This window comes from Amphiprion ocellaris, chromosome 14 (genome assembly GCF_022539595.1).
Source record: "Amphiprion ocellaris isolate individual 3 ecotype Okinawa chromosome 14, ASM2253959v1, whole genome shotgun sequence".
In the NCBI taxonomy this organism is placed as follows: domain Eukaryota; kingdom Metazoa; phylum Chordata; class Actinopteri; family Pomacentridae; genus Amphiprion; species Amphiprion ocellaris.
Genome location: NC_072779.1, coordinates 7,629,199 through 7,646,151, shown reverse-complemented (window position 1 = coordinate 7,646,151; position 16,953 = coordinate 7,629,199). Strand labels below are relative to the sequence as shown.

At 39.5% G+C, this 16,953-nt stretch overlaps 1 protein-coding gene across 1 annotated transcript; it reads left to right on the top strand.

The window, feature by feature from the left end:
* The first annotated feature begins 140 nt into the window (after nucleotides 1–140).
* On the top strand, nucleotides 141–7,028 carry plac8l1 (PLAC8 like 1). The gene is made up of 5 exons (XM_023279127.3): nucleotides 141–1,368; nucleotides 1,724–1,912; nucleotides 2,334–2,566; nucleotides 4,088–4,224; nucleotides 4,575–7,028. Exons 2-5 carry the CDS (start codon nucleotides 1,887–1,889, stop codon nucleotides 4,704–4,706), a joined length of 528 nt encoding a protein of 175 aa, XP_023134895.1. The 5' UTR covers nucleotides 141–1,368; nucleotides 1,724–1,886; the 3' UTR covers nucleotides 4,707–7,028.
* Nucleotides 7,029–16,953: the final 9,925 nt, after the last annotated feature.

Below are 16,953 nucleotides of genomic sequence, written 5' to 3'. Positions count from 1 at the left end.
TCTTCTTCTCTGTCTTCCAAGCATAACCAAACAAGACAAGTGTTCCCCACAAGAATAAGACTTAACTCAAGTTCTGGTTTTAGGGGTAGTCATTGTTATTGGCCCTTTGGTGTAGATGCTGAGGTCTGTGTGAACGCTCTTCTGATGAGACTGCTGTGTACGAAATGTAGCGGAGGTGGTGGAGATGAGAGACTTCAGTGTGCAGACACCTCGATGACTTAGATAGGAATGTGTAATGGAGGTGGAATCAGTAATATACTCTTTCAGTTGACTGAATAAGTAAAATGTTTGTTACGCTTTTGTACTATTTTCAATCTAAAGGGAAAAGTTTAGGGAAAAATCTTCAGTCGCTTTCTTGAAGACTAAGCTAGAAGTTTGAAAATGAAATTAGCAGCTTAGCAAAAACACAGAAAGCAGGGGAACAGCCTCTGTCCTAAGACAACAAAATCAGATTACTGGCATTTCTGAAGCTGATTAATAAGAACAGAGTGTTTCTTTGGTTTAAAAAGTGCCAAAAATGAAGTACAAACAAACAAAAAGAATGCAGTTTTGTGTTGAACTCCTGTGTCAGAATGCGTAATTCCCTGCTCGTTGCCTAGCAGTCGCCCAGTGCTATAAAAATAACCATTTAGTTAACTAGACTGTAGGTAAATCTGTATTTCCTTCCTTTAACCTGAAGCTAGAAGTGCAGTTGAAACTATATTTTTAGACTTGCTAGACCTCAACTTACAAGTAGGTGAAATCTTGAGCCCTTTTCAGTGTGTCCTAAATGTCACATTACTTGTGTTTAAAGGTAGAAGTTTTAAGTCATGAATGTATCCTATGTATGTATCTAATATAGCTGTTTTTTATTGTTGTGCACAACAGACTTTGCAAGCAAATGTCTCCATTTCAGTTCTGCTACAGGGAGTTCCTTTAGTTGTGGTTTAAGGGCTTTTGGGAGAATGACTATTAAAAACTATTAGTCAAAATGCCAATAATCATATTAGAATCTGCTTTTCAGAGAAGCGTCACCTTTTTAATCAAGAATCCACAGAAGAGTAATCCTCTACAGTACATTTTCATCATCCTGGACACTTTGTAAGTCAAATAAAAAATATTAACTGTTATGTAGCTGCTACATTTCTGACTATTTTGTGACCCTGGCTAAGCCCCCAAACTTATGATAGTTTCACTACGTGTCCTTCCACCACGTAGCTCCCCTCACTTCTCCCATTTTCACACGTACAATATATCAATCTATATTTAAAGGTAAATGTCAGAACACAGGAAATGCTCAGATCCCCTCCTATAGAGGCGACCTGCTTCTAAAATACATCTATCACTTCCCAGCTCTTCACTGTGCGAGTCTGTGTTTGTGCCTTAAGGGTAAGTGGAACATCTTTTTTTTAATACATCAATTTAATAGAAACAGTGAATGTCTTGGGTGAAACACTCGGATAGATTTGATTTCTTTTGTTGGAGCTTAACGATTACAAATGCACATAATTTGTGATATCAGATGTTTTAGATGTGCAAGTGCTTATTTGCAAGACTTCAGGATATTCTCACCTTCTGGTGTGATTACATCAAGTGCATGAATGCGTCCACGTTATTTTATGCCCAACAAAAACTGTTCACGCACCCTGACGTGCATCTGCCCTGTCTGCATTTGCCGTATTAGCGGGGTGCACAGTAAAGTCTCAGACGGAAGACAACTACAAGACTTATCTCTGTCACACAGCTTCTGGCCGAGCCATCTGACTGCTGGTTTATCTGCTCCGACACACACCCTCTCACTGGGAAAGTGTCACTCCTCCCCCTCCTCCACCTCCTCATTCCTGCTGACTCCCTGCTCACTCTCCTCTCTCGCCTCCTCGTCTCACCCATCTCTGTAGCTCCTAGTCATGGAGGAGACAACAGTCACACACCAGTAAGTGTCTTCTTTTGTGTGTCCCTACCAGTGCACATTGTTGTCACACTGAACACAATGGAATTACAGGCAACAGCTCTTTTATCTTACCCTTCCTTTTTATGCTGCTGCTGTGTTTATTCTCTTATTATATTTGGTAATACAAAAGAACCTGAAGCATTTTTTTAAATGCTCCTTCACCTCCTGTGTTTGCACTTCTTGCTATAAAATCTTGCAATTTGCCTTCACTGAAATTGAGTGTGAATGAATGAATTGAATTAAATTACCGCTTAGAAGAAAGATAAACAGTGGCAAATTGGCTCATTTTAGACTGTTTATGCTGCAGTTGAGCAGCAGTAGAAGTTTAGAAGCTTGACAAACAACGGTGCACCTCTCTGCTCTCTCATCTAAAGATTATTTATTTATTTTTATCTAATTGCAGACCTCGGCTTTCAGCCACCGAGGCCTCAGCATCAGCATTTCAAGAGGAGGAAGTGGAGGGCTTCACCACAGGAAGTGAAGATAACCGAAGTTTAAATGAAGTTTCTACAGTGATGGACCCGGTGCTCACACAGCCCGGCCTTGGCGTCACCACGACAACCATCACCACCATCACACAGACAGGAGGAGACTGGAGCACCGGCCTGTTTGATGTCTGCGGAGACAAGACGACATGTAACATATGCACACAGCCGGACACTGTATTTTCTTCAGCACAGCGCTTTCATGTGCAACTCACAACTTTGTGACTCTGACTCTTTGTACACTGGGTTTCAAATAATCCTAGACAATAAAATACGCATATTATTGCAAGCCGATTTTGTGATTTTAAAACACAAAACATATCAAGCCAAACTATTACGCAGAATGTAGTTTGAAAATATAAAATTTGTCCTAGTGAAGCAAAAGCAGATAAGAAAAATCTTTGGTACTTGTTGCGTGAATAGAACTTAAATTTAAATGCAATTTAGAAAAACATTCATTACAGAAAAATCGACCTATTAAAACTCCAGCTCTCCATCGTTATCCCTACTTCCTCAGTCATCTATCGGATTTGTAGATCCATGTATAGTTTCTGTCTGTGATACATTTGAGGATTTCAGTATTCCCTTTTCAAGGCATCCTGCTGCCCATCCTCATAGATCTTCCCTTTGAAGGATGTTACACAGGTTCTCACTTAGGCTGAGGTCAGGGGATGATGGTGGTTGCACTATTTTATTCCCTACTTTTATTCCCATAGCAACCAAGGAGTCAGTGGTGTTTTATGAAGCACAGAATGGGGATGTGGGCTGCATAAAAATAATGTCATTCTGGAAACAACTATCCTTTTTTTTTTGACAACTTGGCTGGAAATAGCATAGAATATCATCAGAAGGTCATATTGATCCCTTCTCCCAGGGATCCTGAAGGAATCTAGCATTTCACTACCAGATCAGCCATCTCCTTGATAACTTGCTGGATGACCATTTACCAACCATCAAGCACCCCATCCATCTTAACCAACCAGTGTAGCAAAGCATTTGCCTGTGAATAAGCAGATTAAAAATGATTCTTCATGTATTTCTGAGCCTACTCCAGGTGATTCTCTTTCTGAACTGGGACACCAGTAGTCTCAAGTACTCATTTGCTTGTCTTTTATAGCTGCTCTTTTAATTCTGTTAATTTATCTTTTGGAAACTTTTGTTAACCTTCATCTGTTCAGTGAGTCACTCAGAAGTCTTTTAACAGTCCAATAATCTTGCATCAATTTTTATGAAATATCAATAATTCTCATTTCTCATGCAAAACAATGCACTGTTCTTCTCTTTTTTTATCTTTTCCACGTCATGAAAAAGAGACTCATAGGTTCCCGTTTAATTAAGGTCATTTGGCAAACTAGTTATAACAGCCTTGCCTGAAATTTATACCAGTTATGTAAAAGACAGGAGAAGTAAAACAAGTACAAGCTTTCATTGATAAGTTAAAAGCTAAATGCTGATATAGCTGAAATGCCACTTGCGTGATAATTTGAAACACAGTGCATAATGTTTTTAACTTGTCTTTACAAAATTAAATATATGTAATAGCCGATATATTATCTTTTTTTTTTCAGCCCCGACAGAAACATTTAAATGGGATTTTTATTTTGTCTGTCGCAGACAAACACTTAATCGTTACTCATGTACATACTGTGCTGCCCTGTGGCTGTGCTTGCAGGTCTTCTCGGGGCTCTGGTGCCTTGCTGTTTAGACCTGAGTTTAGCACATCAGTATGGGGAGTGTCTGTGCATGCCTCTGCTACCGGGATCCACTTTTGCCATGCGAGTTGGGATCAGGGAGCGTTACAAGATACGGGTGAGTGTATGTAGCTGCATGCAAATGAATATTAGTATCCTTGGACACGTGAAAGGTGGACTTTTGAAAATGGTCACTGCTCATAATTGCATTGCAGTAAAATAGAAATTTTAACTGTAGAGAATAAAGGTTCAGTGTGGGGATCTCTCAGGAAGTTTTAAGACTTGACAGGAAATGGAAAACCAGTAGCTACCAGGAAAATGGATTATCAATTCTGTGTTTATAATATTTATGTCTTCTCATGCACATACACCTCTTTTTTCTGTGTCTGCTGCATCGTTTTCATCTGCATGTGTGCTTCTTCTGTATGTGTTTGCGTGCGTCGGATTGTCCTGCTTATTTACCCACAGGGAAGTGTGTGTGAGGACTGGACCACAGTGTATTGCTGTTACCCTCTGGCTGTGTGTCAGATGATAAGAGAGATGAAGAGGAGGATGAAGACTCAGACCTATCATGTGTCTACTGCACTCGAATGCTCCTGAAGAAACTGTAGACAGTGAAATGAAGCTCTTTAACAATACAACAGATATTGATGGGGGGACCAGCAGAGATTACTGGTATGAACTTGCATCAAGAATCAATACTATAAGGTATTATCCTGAGGATCCCCTAGACAATAAATGAAGCCTGACCTACAGCAGTAACAAAAAAAAAGACTGAAAAGGACAAACTGTTTTATTGCATAAACAAGGAGTAAAATTACAGCTGCAAGGTTTGAACAATGGAAAACAACCTTTAAACTGCTGCAGGACAACAGTTTTGAGAGAATGTCTTGAATAAACATGGCAACAGAGACCAAAACGTACCAGCTACATTTGATTTAGCAGTAAATGTCTGGTACACCGATGTTCAAAACTCCCTTAGTTTTGTTTCATTAAAAATACATTGCCTGGTCAAAAAAAAATTAAAAAATTCACCACCTGGATTTAACTATGCAAATAGGTAAGAGCCTTCCAATGGTTAATTACTGCAGTGATGAATACGTTTCAGCTGGGAACAACTTATTTAACTCTAGCTGATGCAGTGAGTAGCTTCTCATTTCTTAAACAACCATGTTGGAGGACATATCCTGTGGTCATGGAAAGGATGTTAATCTGTCTCAGAAGGGTCAAGTTACTGTCTGAAACTACTAAAATCAGGTGAAGAACCGTCCAATGCATTATTAAAACCTGAAAGATAGTGGTGAACCATCATCTTCAAGGAACAAATGTGGTCGGTCATGTGATCTGATGAGTCCATATTTACCCTGTTCCAAAGTGATGGGGGCATCAGGGTAAGAAGAGAGGCAGATGAAGTGATGCACTCATCATGTCTAGTGTCTACCAGCCTGTGGGGGTTAGGGTTATGATCTGGGGTTGGTCAGGTTCAGCAACGTTATGTTCCCAAAGAATGAGGTCAGCTGACTACCTGAATATACTGAATGACCAGGTCTTTCTATCAGTAGAACTTTTCTTCCCTGATGGCGTGGACATGTTCCAAGGTGACGATGTCAGTATTCATGGGACTCACATTCAGAATGAGTAGTTCAGGGAGCATGAGACATCATTTTCGCACATGGATTGACCTCAACAGAGTCCACACCTCAGCCCCATAAACCCTTTGATGCACAACATGGGTCAAAACACGCCCATATTCCACTGAATATGGGTGACTTTTGACCCATGTTGTGCATCAAAGGGTTAAGAATCTTTGGGATGTGCTGGAGGAGACTTTGTACAGTGGTTCGACTCTCCCATCATCAATATAAGATCTTGGTGAAAAATTTGTGCATCTCTGGACAGAAATAAACGCTGTGACATTCCAGAAACTTATCGAAATGATGCTGCAGTGAATGAGTGCCATACTCAAAGCTAAAGGCAAAATATTAGAGAGTGTGACTTTTTATTTTGGCTGGGCAGTGTATCTTTACAGGCATTCACTTATGTTAACTCAAAGAACACCAACTACTTAAGAAACCAAATGACTTGCCGGGTCAAAATGAAGCAGTGCGGATATTTCCTGTGCTCCTTCTAGGTTCACTTGGATTTAGTTTCACATGTGACATTAGGATGAGATTTATAGATATCATCCCTAATGATAAGGCCGTGTGCTCATTGCTTAATCTGCGTCTCAAGGTCTAGAAAGCATTATGTTTTCCCACTTCATCTTTCCTTAATGTCTGAGGGGGACTGAGTGCATTAATGCGTCTGGTGACCTTTGGCATGCCAGACAGAATTTGAGGGCTTGAGCCGCACAAATCATACACAAGATTTCACACTTACTTTACATCACTTTCTATCAAAAATCACCCCTATGATGTGATGTCAGTGAGCTGCATGGAACATCCAGAGCACAGGGAGACATTGCTTTTGAAAAGGACGTGTTGCCTTGGAGTTGTCATTGTTTTGAGCAATTTCATGTTGTGGTCAGAGAAATCGACTGAGGCTGTTTCTGAGGCTGGCATTTCAAATATGTTGGGGCTAAATTTGACAGTGTAGTAAAGACAGGCTGATCTTTCACATGTGGAAATCTGACGAAAACAACATGCCTCAATGAATCGGACTGTTCAGAAATGTTCAACATGTATCAAATTATTTTTAATGAATGTAAAGATAACTGTGCCTTGATTAAGACTACCAAATTAGGTGACAGTTTAAGTGAGCATAATTGTTTTTGAGAGTTTTAATTTAGAAAGTATGCAATGGAACAAGTGTGCAAGTCTATTCAGCATGCAGAACCACCTACCTGATCCGCAGCATACAGGCCGCAGTGATTACAGTCAACAGTTCAAGTACAGTTTGGTGATAATAAAACCTATTTCCATATTTCGGTTATTCATTTCTCCATTTATTCCTTGATTCACCTCCAGGCATTCGATCACACTTGAGATCTGGTCCTGATTGCTGTGGTTCCCTGAACCTGAAACACCAACCACAAAATGGAAAATACCATTTATACACAAAGCAGATGGGTCCTCAAAGGGCAAATATGTAATTTGTTAACTCGTACAGATGTGCTCTTCCACCTAGCAGCTGCCTCGGATGAAACCGAGAAAGGGAGAAATTGGTGAGAGAGGGAGAGAAGTAAATAGCAAAGTCCAATCATATAATACATATTATAGACTCCATATTTCAGTGAGTTATATCGTGGGGTGTAAATAGATATTTTTAAATCACTGCAGTTCTAAATTGTACATTTCTCTTATATCCAGGTATTTTGTTGTTGTTTATTACAAGTCCTCCTCCTTTACCACCCTCTCAATTGACAGCCAAAGAAATAAGAGTAAAGAAATAAAAATGAAATACAGAAATATTAATCTTTCTGTATGAGAGGCATTTTATATTTTAGATCGCATTTGAATTGGACCCAAAGGTGCTTGCTATTTCTGCCTATAAATATTCCCAGGCTGTAGAAGGCACATAAAATATTGCTTTGCATTTGGGGGGGAGGGGAAAGGGGTGGTTGATGTCCCACTGTGGACGTTGTGAATTCACACGTTACACACAAGACCAAAGAACAGCCTCCATCACACCACATCAAACAAACAAGAATGAATCATTTTCTCTTTCTGTGGGGAGCTTGGCTGAAGTACTGAAGTATTTTAGCAATTAGTGGCTACCATTAGCAAGTAGGGTGAGCTGGCTTGTATAGTTTCTTTGTGGCAAGTTTGCTTTGGACAGTGTAGTAGTCTTGCAACTAGCATCAGCATTTAGAATTAGCACTAGCAGGTTTGGAGAATCTATATGTTGTAAATGTACAGTATTTGAACAGAGTCATAGGTGTGCTGGTGTGCTCGAGCTGCAGTGAGTGGGTTAGGTGGGTGGAAAAAGAGGCGGACACTTCATAGATCTGCACATTTTAGACAAAGCAATGCTGTAGAATGACATGTAAGCTGATTTAAAGCAAGAAGGGAATACTGTAATGGGGGAAAAATATTTTTAGGGCTTTAGTCAATGTTTAGAGAGGGACTTCAATACTTAAATATTGACTTATTAGCTGTTTCTAGTGTCTGAAATACTCCTTCTGAAGTAGTAGCCATTACTAAAAGAGACTTTTAAACATTCTCCAAAGCACTGTTTTCTAGTTTCAATGGCTAGTTTATTCAAAAACATAATAAATTACTGACCTCAACTGATATCTAGCCATGCATACAGTGTGTTTCAAGGTTTGAGATTTATGCCTCTTCCCAAATACATTCAGCACTAACATCTTTTTGTTCTCAATTAACGAAACCAGTCACTAACAGTTGTCCTTTTTTTTTTCCATCTGCCCCATTTATGTCAATGAGAGTAGGCACAGAGAGAAGCACCACTCTGTATAATGCAATAAAATTCAGCAGCACCACAAACTACTGCCTCCAAAGTGACCATAAAGTAGAATCAATACCTCTCAAAAACTGTTTCAACAGATACTGAACAATATAACCTTCGCGAGGAAAGAATTAGTTTCAGTTAGATGCACCTAAAAGCTGGCTGTTGAGCCTATGTTTTCACATATTGTATGATTTACTGATGCTTATGGAACAAAATATCAAATATCATCACGACTTTAAGGGCTTACACTTAAATCCTTCAACACATTTCCACCTTGTTCCTTTCCTACACCAGCACACACACTGACAGCCTGGCCTTACGTCATTTCTCCCACACCCACCTCCAGTTTTGAGCCATGTGGGGGCAGTGTTGCCCCAGATCTGGGTACTGGTCTAGTTTTTTTTTGTTTTTTTGGACTCTTCCAACTTCTCAGTGGGGGTGAAATCAGTCTTAAGTGCTGATGTGGGGTCAGAATTGGGATTTCCACAGCAGTACCAGAGGTCAAGATACGGAACAGTGAAGCTCTTCCTAAGTCAGCAGTCAGACAGGGACCATAAAATATCTCTGCTGATTTTCTTTCCTGCTGCTTCAGCACGAACACAACTATCCCCGCAGATGCATCAGGTGTAGAGTACAGGCTGTTATCGACAACAGCCCCTTGGGGAGGCGTGTTTGTGTGTGGGCGGGTGTGCACGAGTGTGTGTGTATGTGTGTGAAATACGCAGATGTATCTAGAAAAGGTCCTGCCATGATTATGAACTGTTACTCGGGCAGGAAAGCCAACAACACATATTATAAAAGCATCAATAAATCAAACCCTCCCCAATAAGAAAGGTAGAATGTTGATGCATTCACACACTATGGTTTGAACTACATATTCGTGCATTTTACTTGCCCCTTCTTTAATTTCTCCAACTCTGAAATAAGCAGACTTGCGCACATTATCCCTGTTGAATTCTTTATTTATGCTCACCGTGCATCTCCCCATCCTCCTCGCAATAATCTCAATAATCTCTTCTCGTCACCTTCCCATCGCTGCTCTCTTTTGTTTATTTCTTCCTCTTCTGTTGCTACAAAAAAAGAGAGAAGAAAAGAGGTGTGGAGCGACCTGCTAAGCTGGAGCAGGCGTCCCCCTGGTGATAGTTCTATCCAGGACAACAAGCACCACCTGGGGTTTACATAACACACAAACACACACACACATTTCCTCCGTCTTCTTATCACTTTCTCTCTGATACCCTTTTTGTTGGAGGAATGATTTGACTTGAAAAACCTCTGTCATACACAGGGATTATGTTACTGGAGATTTTCCGTCTTTTGCAGTATTTGTTTCTCAGCAGGTCTTTATTCTCTGCTGAAGAATTCATCCTTATATTCTTCGCATGACATGAAAAGACAGGAGATTTTTTTTTTCCCATGTATTAAGCTGTGCATCATTTCAGGTCATTAAACAGTGGCGGTTGCCAGAGCTTCCTCCAGAATTAAATAATATAAACAAATATGGGCAATGTTTACAATTTTGTCATGGATCATGTTGAATTATATGGTCGCATTTTCGAAAAATGAATGTTTTGAAAGCACTACACCAGCTGATGATGAATTTAGTAACAACAACGCATTACTTATATGCATATTTGCAAATTAGTAATGGTCACATATGGCACCTTGAGGTAAAGAATTGATTTCTGAAACAGTTTATGTGCAATTGAGCTGAAAAATTCTACCTCAAAGGTGTATAAGTGTCAACTTTAAACCATATTTTATGTGTGAGCTGAAGCAATGCAAGACAAGTGTAGGTCGAAAGAGGTCAAATAGATTATGAAGTTTCTGCCAAAAAAGAGTGCAGTCTCACAAACCACACCTCATGTTCCCCAGTCAGAAAAAAATAAACACATTTTCAAAGGATCAAGGCTTACAAGTAGCACATAATAACCCAGAGGAATATAAAAAAGAGATAATCATCAGAACAAGTTATCATTACCACAAAAGCACCCCATCAAAAGCACTGCACAACATTTCTCATGCCCCAAGAAGAGAAAGAGAATGAAAAAATGGAACACAATGGAGAGCAGCAAGACAATTCAAGACCTCCTAACACAACTGTGAGGACTGAAAGCTTTTATTTCTCAAGCAGTGATGCCTCTCTGTTGAATGTAATGTCACTCACTCCTCTTTTGTTGAGCACTCCAGAGAAGAGGCTCTTGCATAGATCCTTTAGTGCTCGCAGTTGTGTCAGGATGCTGGTTTATACACAGAACTTCTTGCTCTTTTTTTGTACAAGTGTAATTTTCAAACATTTTCACACTTTTCGTTGAGAACCCATGGAGCTCCAACACAGAAAAGCAAGTGCTTGCAATGTTAGTGTGGGTTTTTTTGTGATTTTTTTTTAAGATCGTCCTCCTCCAAAAACTTGTATATTTTGACGTGAGCATGGATTTTGAAATGATACGTTCTTGGCAGCGGACGCCTCAGAGGCCTCCTCTCCTCTGTAACTGTGTGGTCAGATTTTTGATTTCTCCCTGCAGACTTGGAGGACCCATATTGTGTGATGTCAGTACAGAGCACAAGTCTTTAACATCCAGCAGAAAAAAACCTTAAGGGATAAACACTTCCTTTGAAGGTGCCATGATGACTTCTTTCTTGTGACAACTTCAAAGTGAATGTTTAGGTCTTTCCCTCCGTTTGCCAGTAGGACTTCTTGCCATTTCACTGTGCAAGTGAGGAATCTTAATGCCAGTCACTTCCCACAGATGCCCTTGCTTACATGGGGTCCCTTCACCCCTGGTGCCTCAGTATAGGCCCGTTCATGGATCTGTCTAATGTCTGGATGCAAGGGGTGCAAACCTGAAATCACAGGCGATGATAAACTAATGTAGTCTGATGATTCATCTGTTTACCACTTGGCAGATTTACATTTCAAAAATGTCTTCAGCACACTGTGTACTGTTAGCTGTCATATATCTAATTTGCTCTGCATAATAATATAATAAGTGTGGGCTTCTTTTTTTGGTCATCCAAATGGCCTGAAATTGTCTTAGAAAAAGCACCTCCTTTACAATTTAATTTTTTAGGGCCTTGATTATACATTTTTTTTTGGCCTTTTTGCAGCTTTATTTGACAGTCATAGTGAGAGGAAAACAGGGAAGTGAGGAGAAGAATGGGGGAATGACCTGTAGCAAAGGGCCATAGGCAGGAATCGATCTCTGCATGGCTCCACTGTAACATTTTAGCTTTCATGCATGGGTTGCCAGGTCAACCTGTTGAGCTACCTGGGCACCCGAGGGCCTTAATTAAATTATATTCTTTAAAAAGCAGTTCCATATTTTGGGAAACATGATTATTTCTTCTCTGGTAAGTTATGTGAAGTAGCTACTTCTTAATGAACAATACCAGCGTTGTTTGTGTTTCAAATTTGCTTCCAGTTTTTATGCTAAGCTAAGCTAAACAAATCACAACTCCATTTCCAGACTCCATCAGAGTGATAAGAGTCATAATTTAGCAGAAAACATTTCTTTTGGTACTTGTGGATCATCTCAATGACATTATAATTTCTAAAAATCTACAAATGTGTACTTTGAATTATTGCATCATTTTACATGTTGCATGCAAGAGGATGGCAGTAAAAACAGACGATATCGTTTCAAATGACTGCATTTGAATGGCAGCCTTTATTTTGCTTCTGTTATTTTGTAGAAGGAATTGTCAGTGCTGACAAGATCTTGTGTTGTCTCAGGAGATTTACATTATTCACTCTATTTACTGCTGGCTGATGTGACATGGAAGGGTCGAGGGCCAGCAGGTCTGACAGGATGATGCTTCACTTTGAGCTCCGGGGGCTTGTGTTCAGTAGCATCTCAGTGCGGTCAGTGGGCAAATGTAGAAGACTGCTCGCTGGAAAAGGTCAAGTCTGCTGCGATCACTTTGATAAACAAACCTTTTACAATAATTATGATATCACATGTAGGCTAGAGCTTACACTATGGAGACGGGTGTCTTAGCTTGTGGGCAAGTCAGGACTGTGTTGGTGGGAAGGAATGTCTAAAAATTCTACAGAGTTGGTGGGATTTGAAAGGAACTCAAACTATTCAAAAATCCTGAAAATCTGTGATTGATTTCCTTTGCTAAAACACTAATAATTTATATTATGGATACGTTTTACTACTTGCCCACAATTACACAGGTTGTGCTATGTTTTTGTACATCTTTAGCATGGGAAACTAACATGCTACTATTTATTCCACATTATCTTTTTGCCACATCATGATGTAATCTTGAAAAATGTATTTTTTTCTTATACATAAATCTCTTACATGACTCTCACAGATAAGCCCCTGCTATGCTGTCGCCTGTCATTATCCTCTGGGCTGAGAAAACTCCTGCAGGCCGTTTTCAGTCTGTCAGTCTGGCCACATTTCTTTTCATCTATACATCTTTTAATGCAAATGGACCTACTGTCATGTGACCTAGAAGTGCTCACTGAATACTGCATGTATGCATTTGTAGAATTCCTCATAGCTGACATGGAGCGAAGGCTTGTTACAGGCTTGCATGTGTTGCATAATGTTTTTATCTCCACGGCGCACACGCTTCCACAGTCCTGCCATTGATGTAGGTGTTCTTTCATCTGCTGGCACCTCAAACAGGCCTATGTGTGCGCTTGTGTGTGCACGATTACATGTCATAGGGCTGCAGTGCGGAAAAATGCGTAGGTGTTACACGGTGAAGGCAGTTGCAATGGCACAGAGAGGAAGAGAGAGCCGAGTGTGAATGAACTGAAGTCTTTGGGATTCATCTTCCCCATGCTTCTGCTTCATATGTGGTCGCTTCTCATCTAAACTACAAACATATCAGCTGCAGAACCCTGATGATTAAACTATAAAAGCCTCTGACTCATATTTGGAACTTCTGGTGTGATAATTATATCAGCATAATTAGGAATCTACACTGTAATAACCCGCAACATGCATCTTAATTTGACTGATTACACACATGAACACACTGAGAATTTGAGTGGCTTGTTTTGGTGATTTATTGTTGCTTCTCCAAATAACTGGCATATACAATCCATTGTCAGTCTGCCATTCACAGTAAATGGCACTCTGAAGTAAAACATCAGGAAAATTATGTATTAATGAAAGCCAATTAAAATTTTTTAAAAATGTGGAGGTATTTTATTCTGTGTTGTATAGGCTATATGTGTTTATATATTGGTGTGTCACATGAAAAATCTGGCACTTTTCTGAATGTTCCATCCTCTTACTGTATGCATCCAGTCAGGAACAGTTCAGCGTTTTGTGAAATACGATTATTCAGTGTCTTGTTGAGAGTCAGTACTCTTGTGGAGGTGATTAGCCTAGCTGAGCATTAATAAGCCTAGCTGTAACATAAAGGAATCAAGGATGAGCTTACAACTAGTCTGGATCTCTTCAAAGCTCAAAAAAGCACCTATTTACACCTTTAAGGTTTACAAATTATCACACTAACAAGGTAAAAATCAAATTTTAGAATCATTTTTATCCTCTAACTAAAGAATTTAGCATTTAGATCACCACATCTGTGCAGGATCATCTCATCAGGGACTTTTTATTTAGTATTTAAACTAAGTCAGGCTAACAGTTTCCTGTTTTTTCCTCCTTTTTTCTTAGATAAACTACTCTTGGCTGTATAGCTTCATATATGAAATGGTCAGACATGGGGGTGGTATTGATTATCTTATCTAACTCTCTGCTAGAAACTAAATAAGAATGTTTCCTTTTCTGCAAAAACCTCCAGTGTTGGATAGTGTTGTGAGGGTCGGTTGTTCAACTGTGGTTGGTTCTGCTTGCAGCTCGCTTTATTCTGAAGGCAGTTTTAAAGATCTAATTGCTCACTATATGAATCGCAAACTGAATGTAGGAACGTGGAAGCAGACAATAGCTGTGTTTACATGCCCATAATAATCTGATTATCGCAGCAAGGTACCACTGCAATTAGGATATTTACATGGGTTGGCGGTTTCATTAATATTCCTCTCTCCATGCTACAGCTGCTGACTAATGGCTGAAGATGCATGCTTCATGTAATGTTCAAATGTCAAAGTGTCATTCCGGCATTCAACCCTCAAACCTAATGACTCTCTCATGGTGCCACAGAGATAAAACCCTGTGGCTGCACTCATGAATATTGCAATATTGAACTGTTCAGTGGTTTTAATACTGTAGAAAATGAACAAAGATGTGTTTTCAGACAAGACCACCGCATAGCCCCAGTTGAAGTACAGCATGTTAGTCTGTAGCCTTGAGAGTGTTAATAAATGATGAAGCAATCTAAGGGACAGAGTGAAATGTCCTAACAAGCAGAACATCTTTCACAACATATTTCAGAAAATGCCGTTAACATTTTAATGAATTCGTGTTTGAGTGAAGCCAAAATCCCTCATTAATTATTAACTAATTGAAGTTGTGAGTATGCTTCCTTCTGTTTACCTTCGGTGTTGGGAGTCAGTGTTCAACCAGCCCATTCAAACATTCCCTGAGCTTCACGTTTGCTGATGTGGATTTTTCCGATCAAATATTCATACGGAGTGATGAAAACAGATTTACTGCTTCTTCTGGGATTTCATAAGAATTACCCCGAGATCAAGCTGCAGACTTCCTTTTCTCGTGTTTCTTTTTTCTGGTTTTGAAATAAGGTTTGTCGATTTGAATTTCCTTTGGGAATTTAGTATAACTGGAACATTAGTCAATCTGCTTCCATGTCCAAACATCAAAAAAGTAATTAGCAAAACAATATAGCGCCCGTGCATGTCTATATAAATACACACACACACACACTAAAAAAGAAATGTAGATGGTGCCAAGTGCACTAGTTTTTAACAGAATCAAACAAAACAAGTAACTCTGTGGAGCTCATTAAAACACATACAATTCAAAGACTTCTAATAAACTAAATATCTAAATCCCATTTTCTGTGACAGGTGTGTGCATACATACACATTCATGCTAGTGTGAGGGTTTGTGTGCTGCAGTATCATTATTTTTTCCTTCCATTTAAAACTGTAGGCTTCTGCTCTGCCCAGGCAACAATCTGCTCTATTTGAAAATGTCCTTCGACAGCGTTCAACCTCTATAAGATCTAACCCTGTTGAGAACTCTGATGTTTCTATATAAACATAATATCCACACTCAAACAAGAAATGCCTCTTTCACAAATTGTTCTAGAGAATGTGTGAATGGATAACATTGCTAATGTCCACTGGCTTAAGACAAAACAGTCAACTGCTTGTGGTTCAGTTCTCTTCTTGCTGCCAGCATGTACTACTAAGCTGATTAATCCTTGAAAAGATAAGTTATACGTGACTGTGTGAGTGACTTAAAGGCAGAAAATGGAGCGATGAAAGCTGGTTTCCATCATTCAGCATGATAGCAGGAAACTAGCCTCTACCAGTAAATGGATTACCTTATCATAGACCTCTAGATGAGTGTGTGTGCTTACTTGTCACAGTTGTCACTTAGAGATATGACCATAGGATTTTCCTTACAGGTTGGTGGGTTTAAAGCTTCTCTTATTCACCTGTTCATATCTCTTCTTCCTCCCTCATTCAACCCAGGTGCCTTAATATGGCCGTAAACTATATGCTGTGTTCTTTAAGAGGTATTTACAGGTGACTTTATTTTGGAAGATTGATTTGGTTCTCAGCTGTTCCAACAGAGATCCTGTCGCTTGGTAGAAAGTAGCGCCGATGAAAGCTGTTTTACAATGAGGTTTGTAGAATATAGAGAATCTCTGGTGAGTTGCTGCTGTAATAAAAATCATTTTTCATTCCTTTGAGCACTATAAAATAATTTCCAAACCCTTTGTGTCTTTACTGTAGAGGCAGAAATGTCAGAGATGAATATAGGAAAACTTTGCCAAATAAATACAAAACTATATTCAGACTTATATTCAGACAGATATGCAGACTTTGTTGGTCTTTATAGTCTCTCAACTGATCTGGGTGAAAAGCTCAGTGATTGGGTGAAGTCTCCTCTCAAAGGAAGAAAACTGAGCCAAGAGGAGGCGCTGAAGTCTAGTTTCTCCTCAGACCAATTGAATTACAACATGCTGAAAGGTTATTGTGGAATTTTTTGCCCAATGATGCCAAAAAATGCCTGACTTCAGCAGCTTTAATGAAGCTCAGTAGTATTTTTCAGCATCTTGGGACTGACCTGGATTAATCTCCCCTGACAGTTTCATTTTCAAGTAAAGTGAGTGATGCTGATGAAAATGCCGGCCCTATCTAGCCTGTCTCTGTGTTAGCTTAAAGTGGCCTACTTGCAAATTTTCAGCTATATATAGTCACTAATTGCAAAGACAGATTTCGATGTACATGTTCTACATCACTGCCGTGCGGTGCGGATGTGTATTTGCATTGTAGACTTTTTTGTTTAGACTGGAAATCTTTGAAGAACTGATCTGA

Coding starts and splice junctions, on each gene's coding strand:
- plac8l1 (XM_023279127.3), top strand. CDS start 1,887: ATGGAGGAGACAACAGTCACACACCA. Junction 2,567..4,087: donor CTGCGGAGACAAGACGACAT/GTAACATATGCA, acceptor CTGTGCTTGCAG/GTCTTCTCGGGGCTCTGGTG. Junction 4,225..4,574: donor GGGAGCGTTACAAGATACGG/GTGAGTGTATGT, acceptor ATTTACCCACAG/GGAAGTGTGTGTGAGGACTG.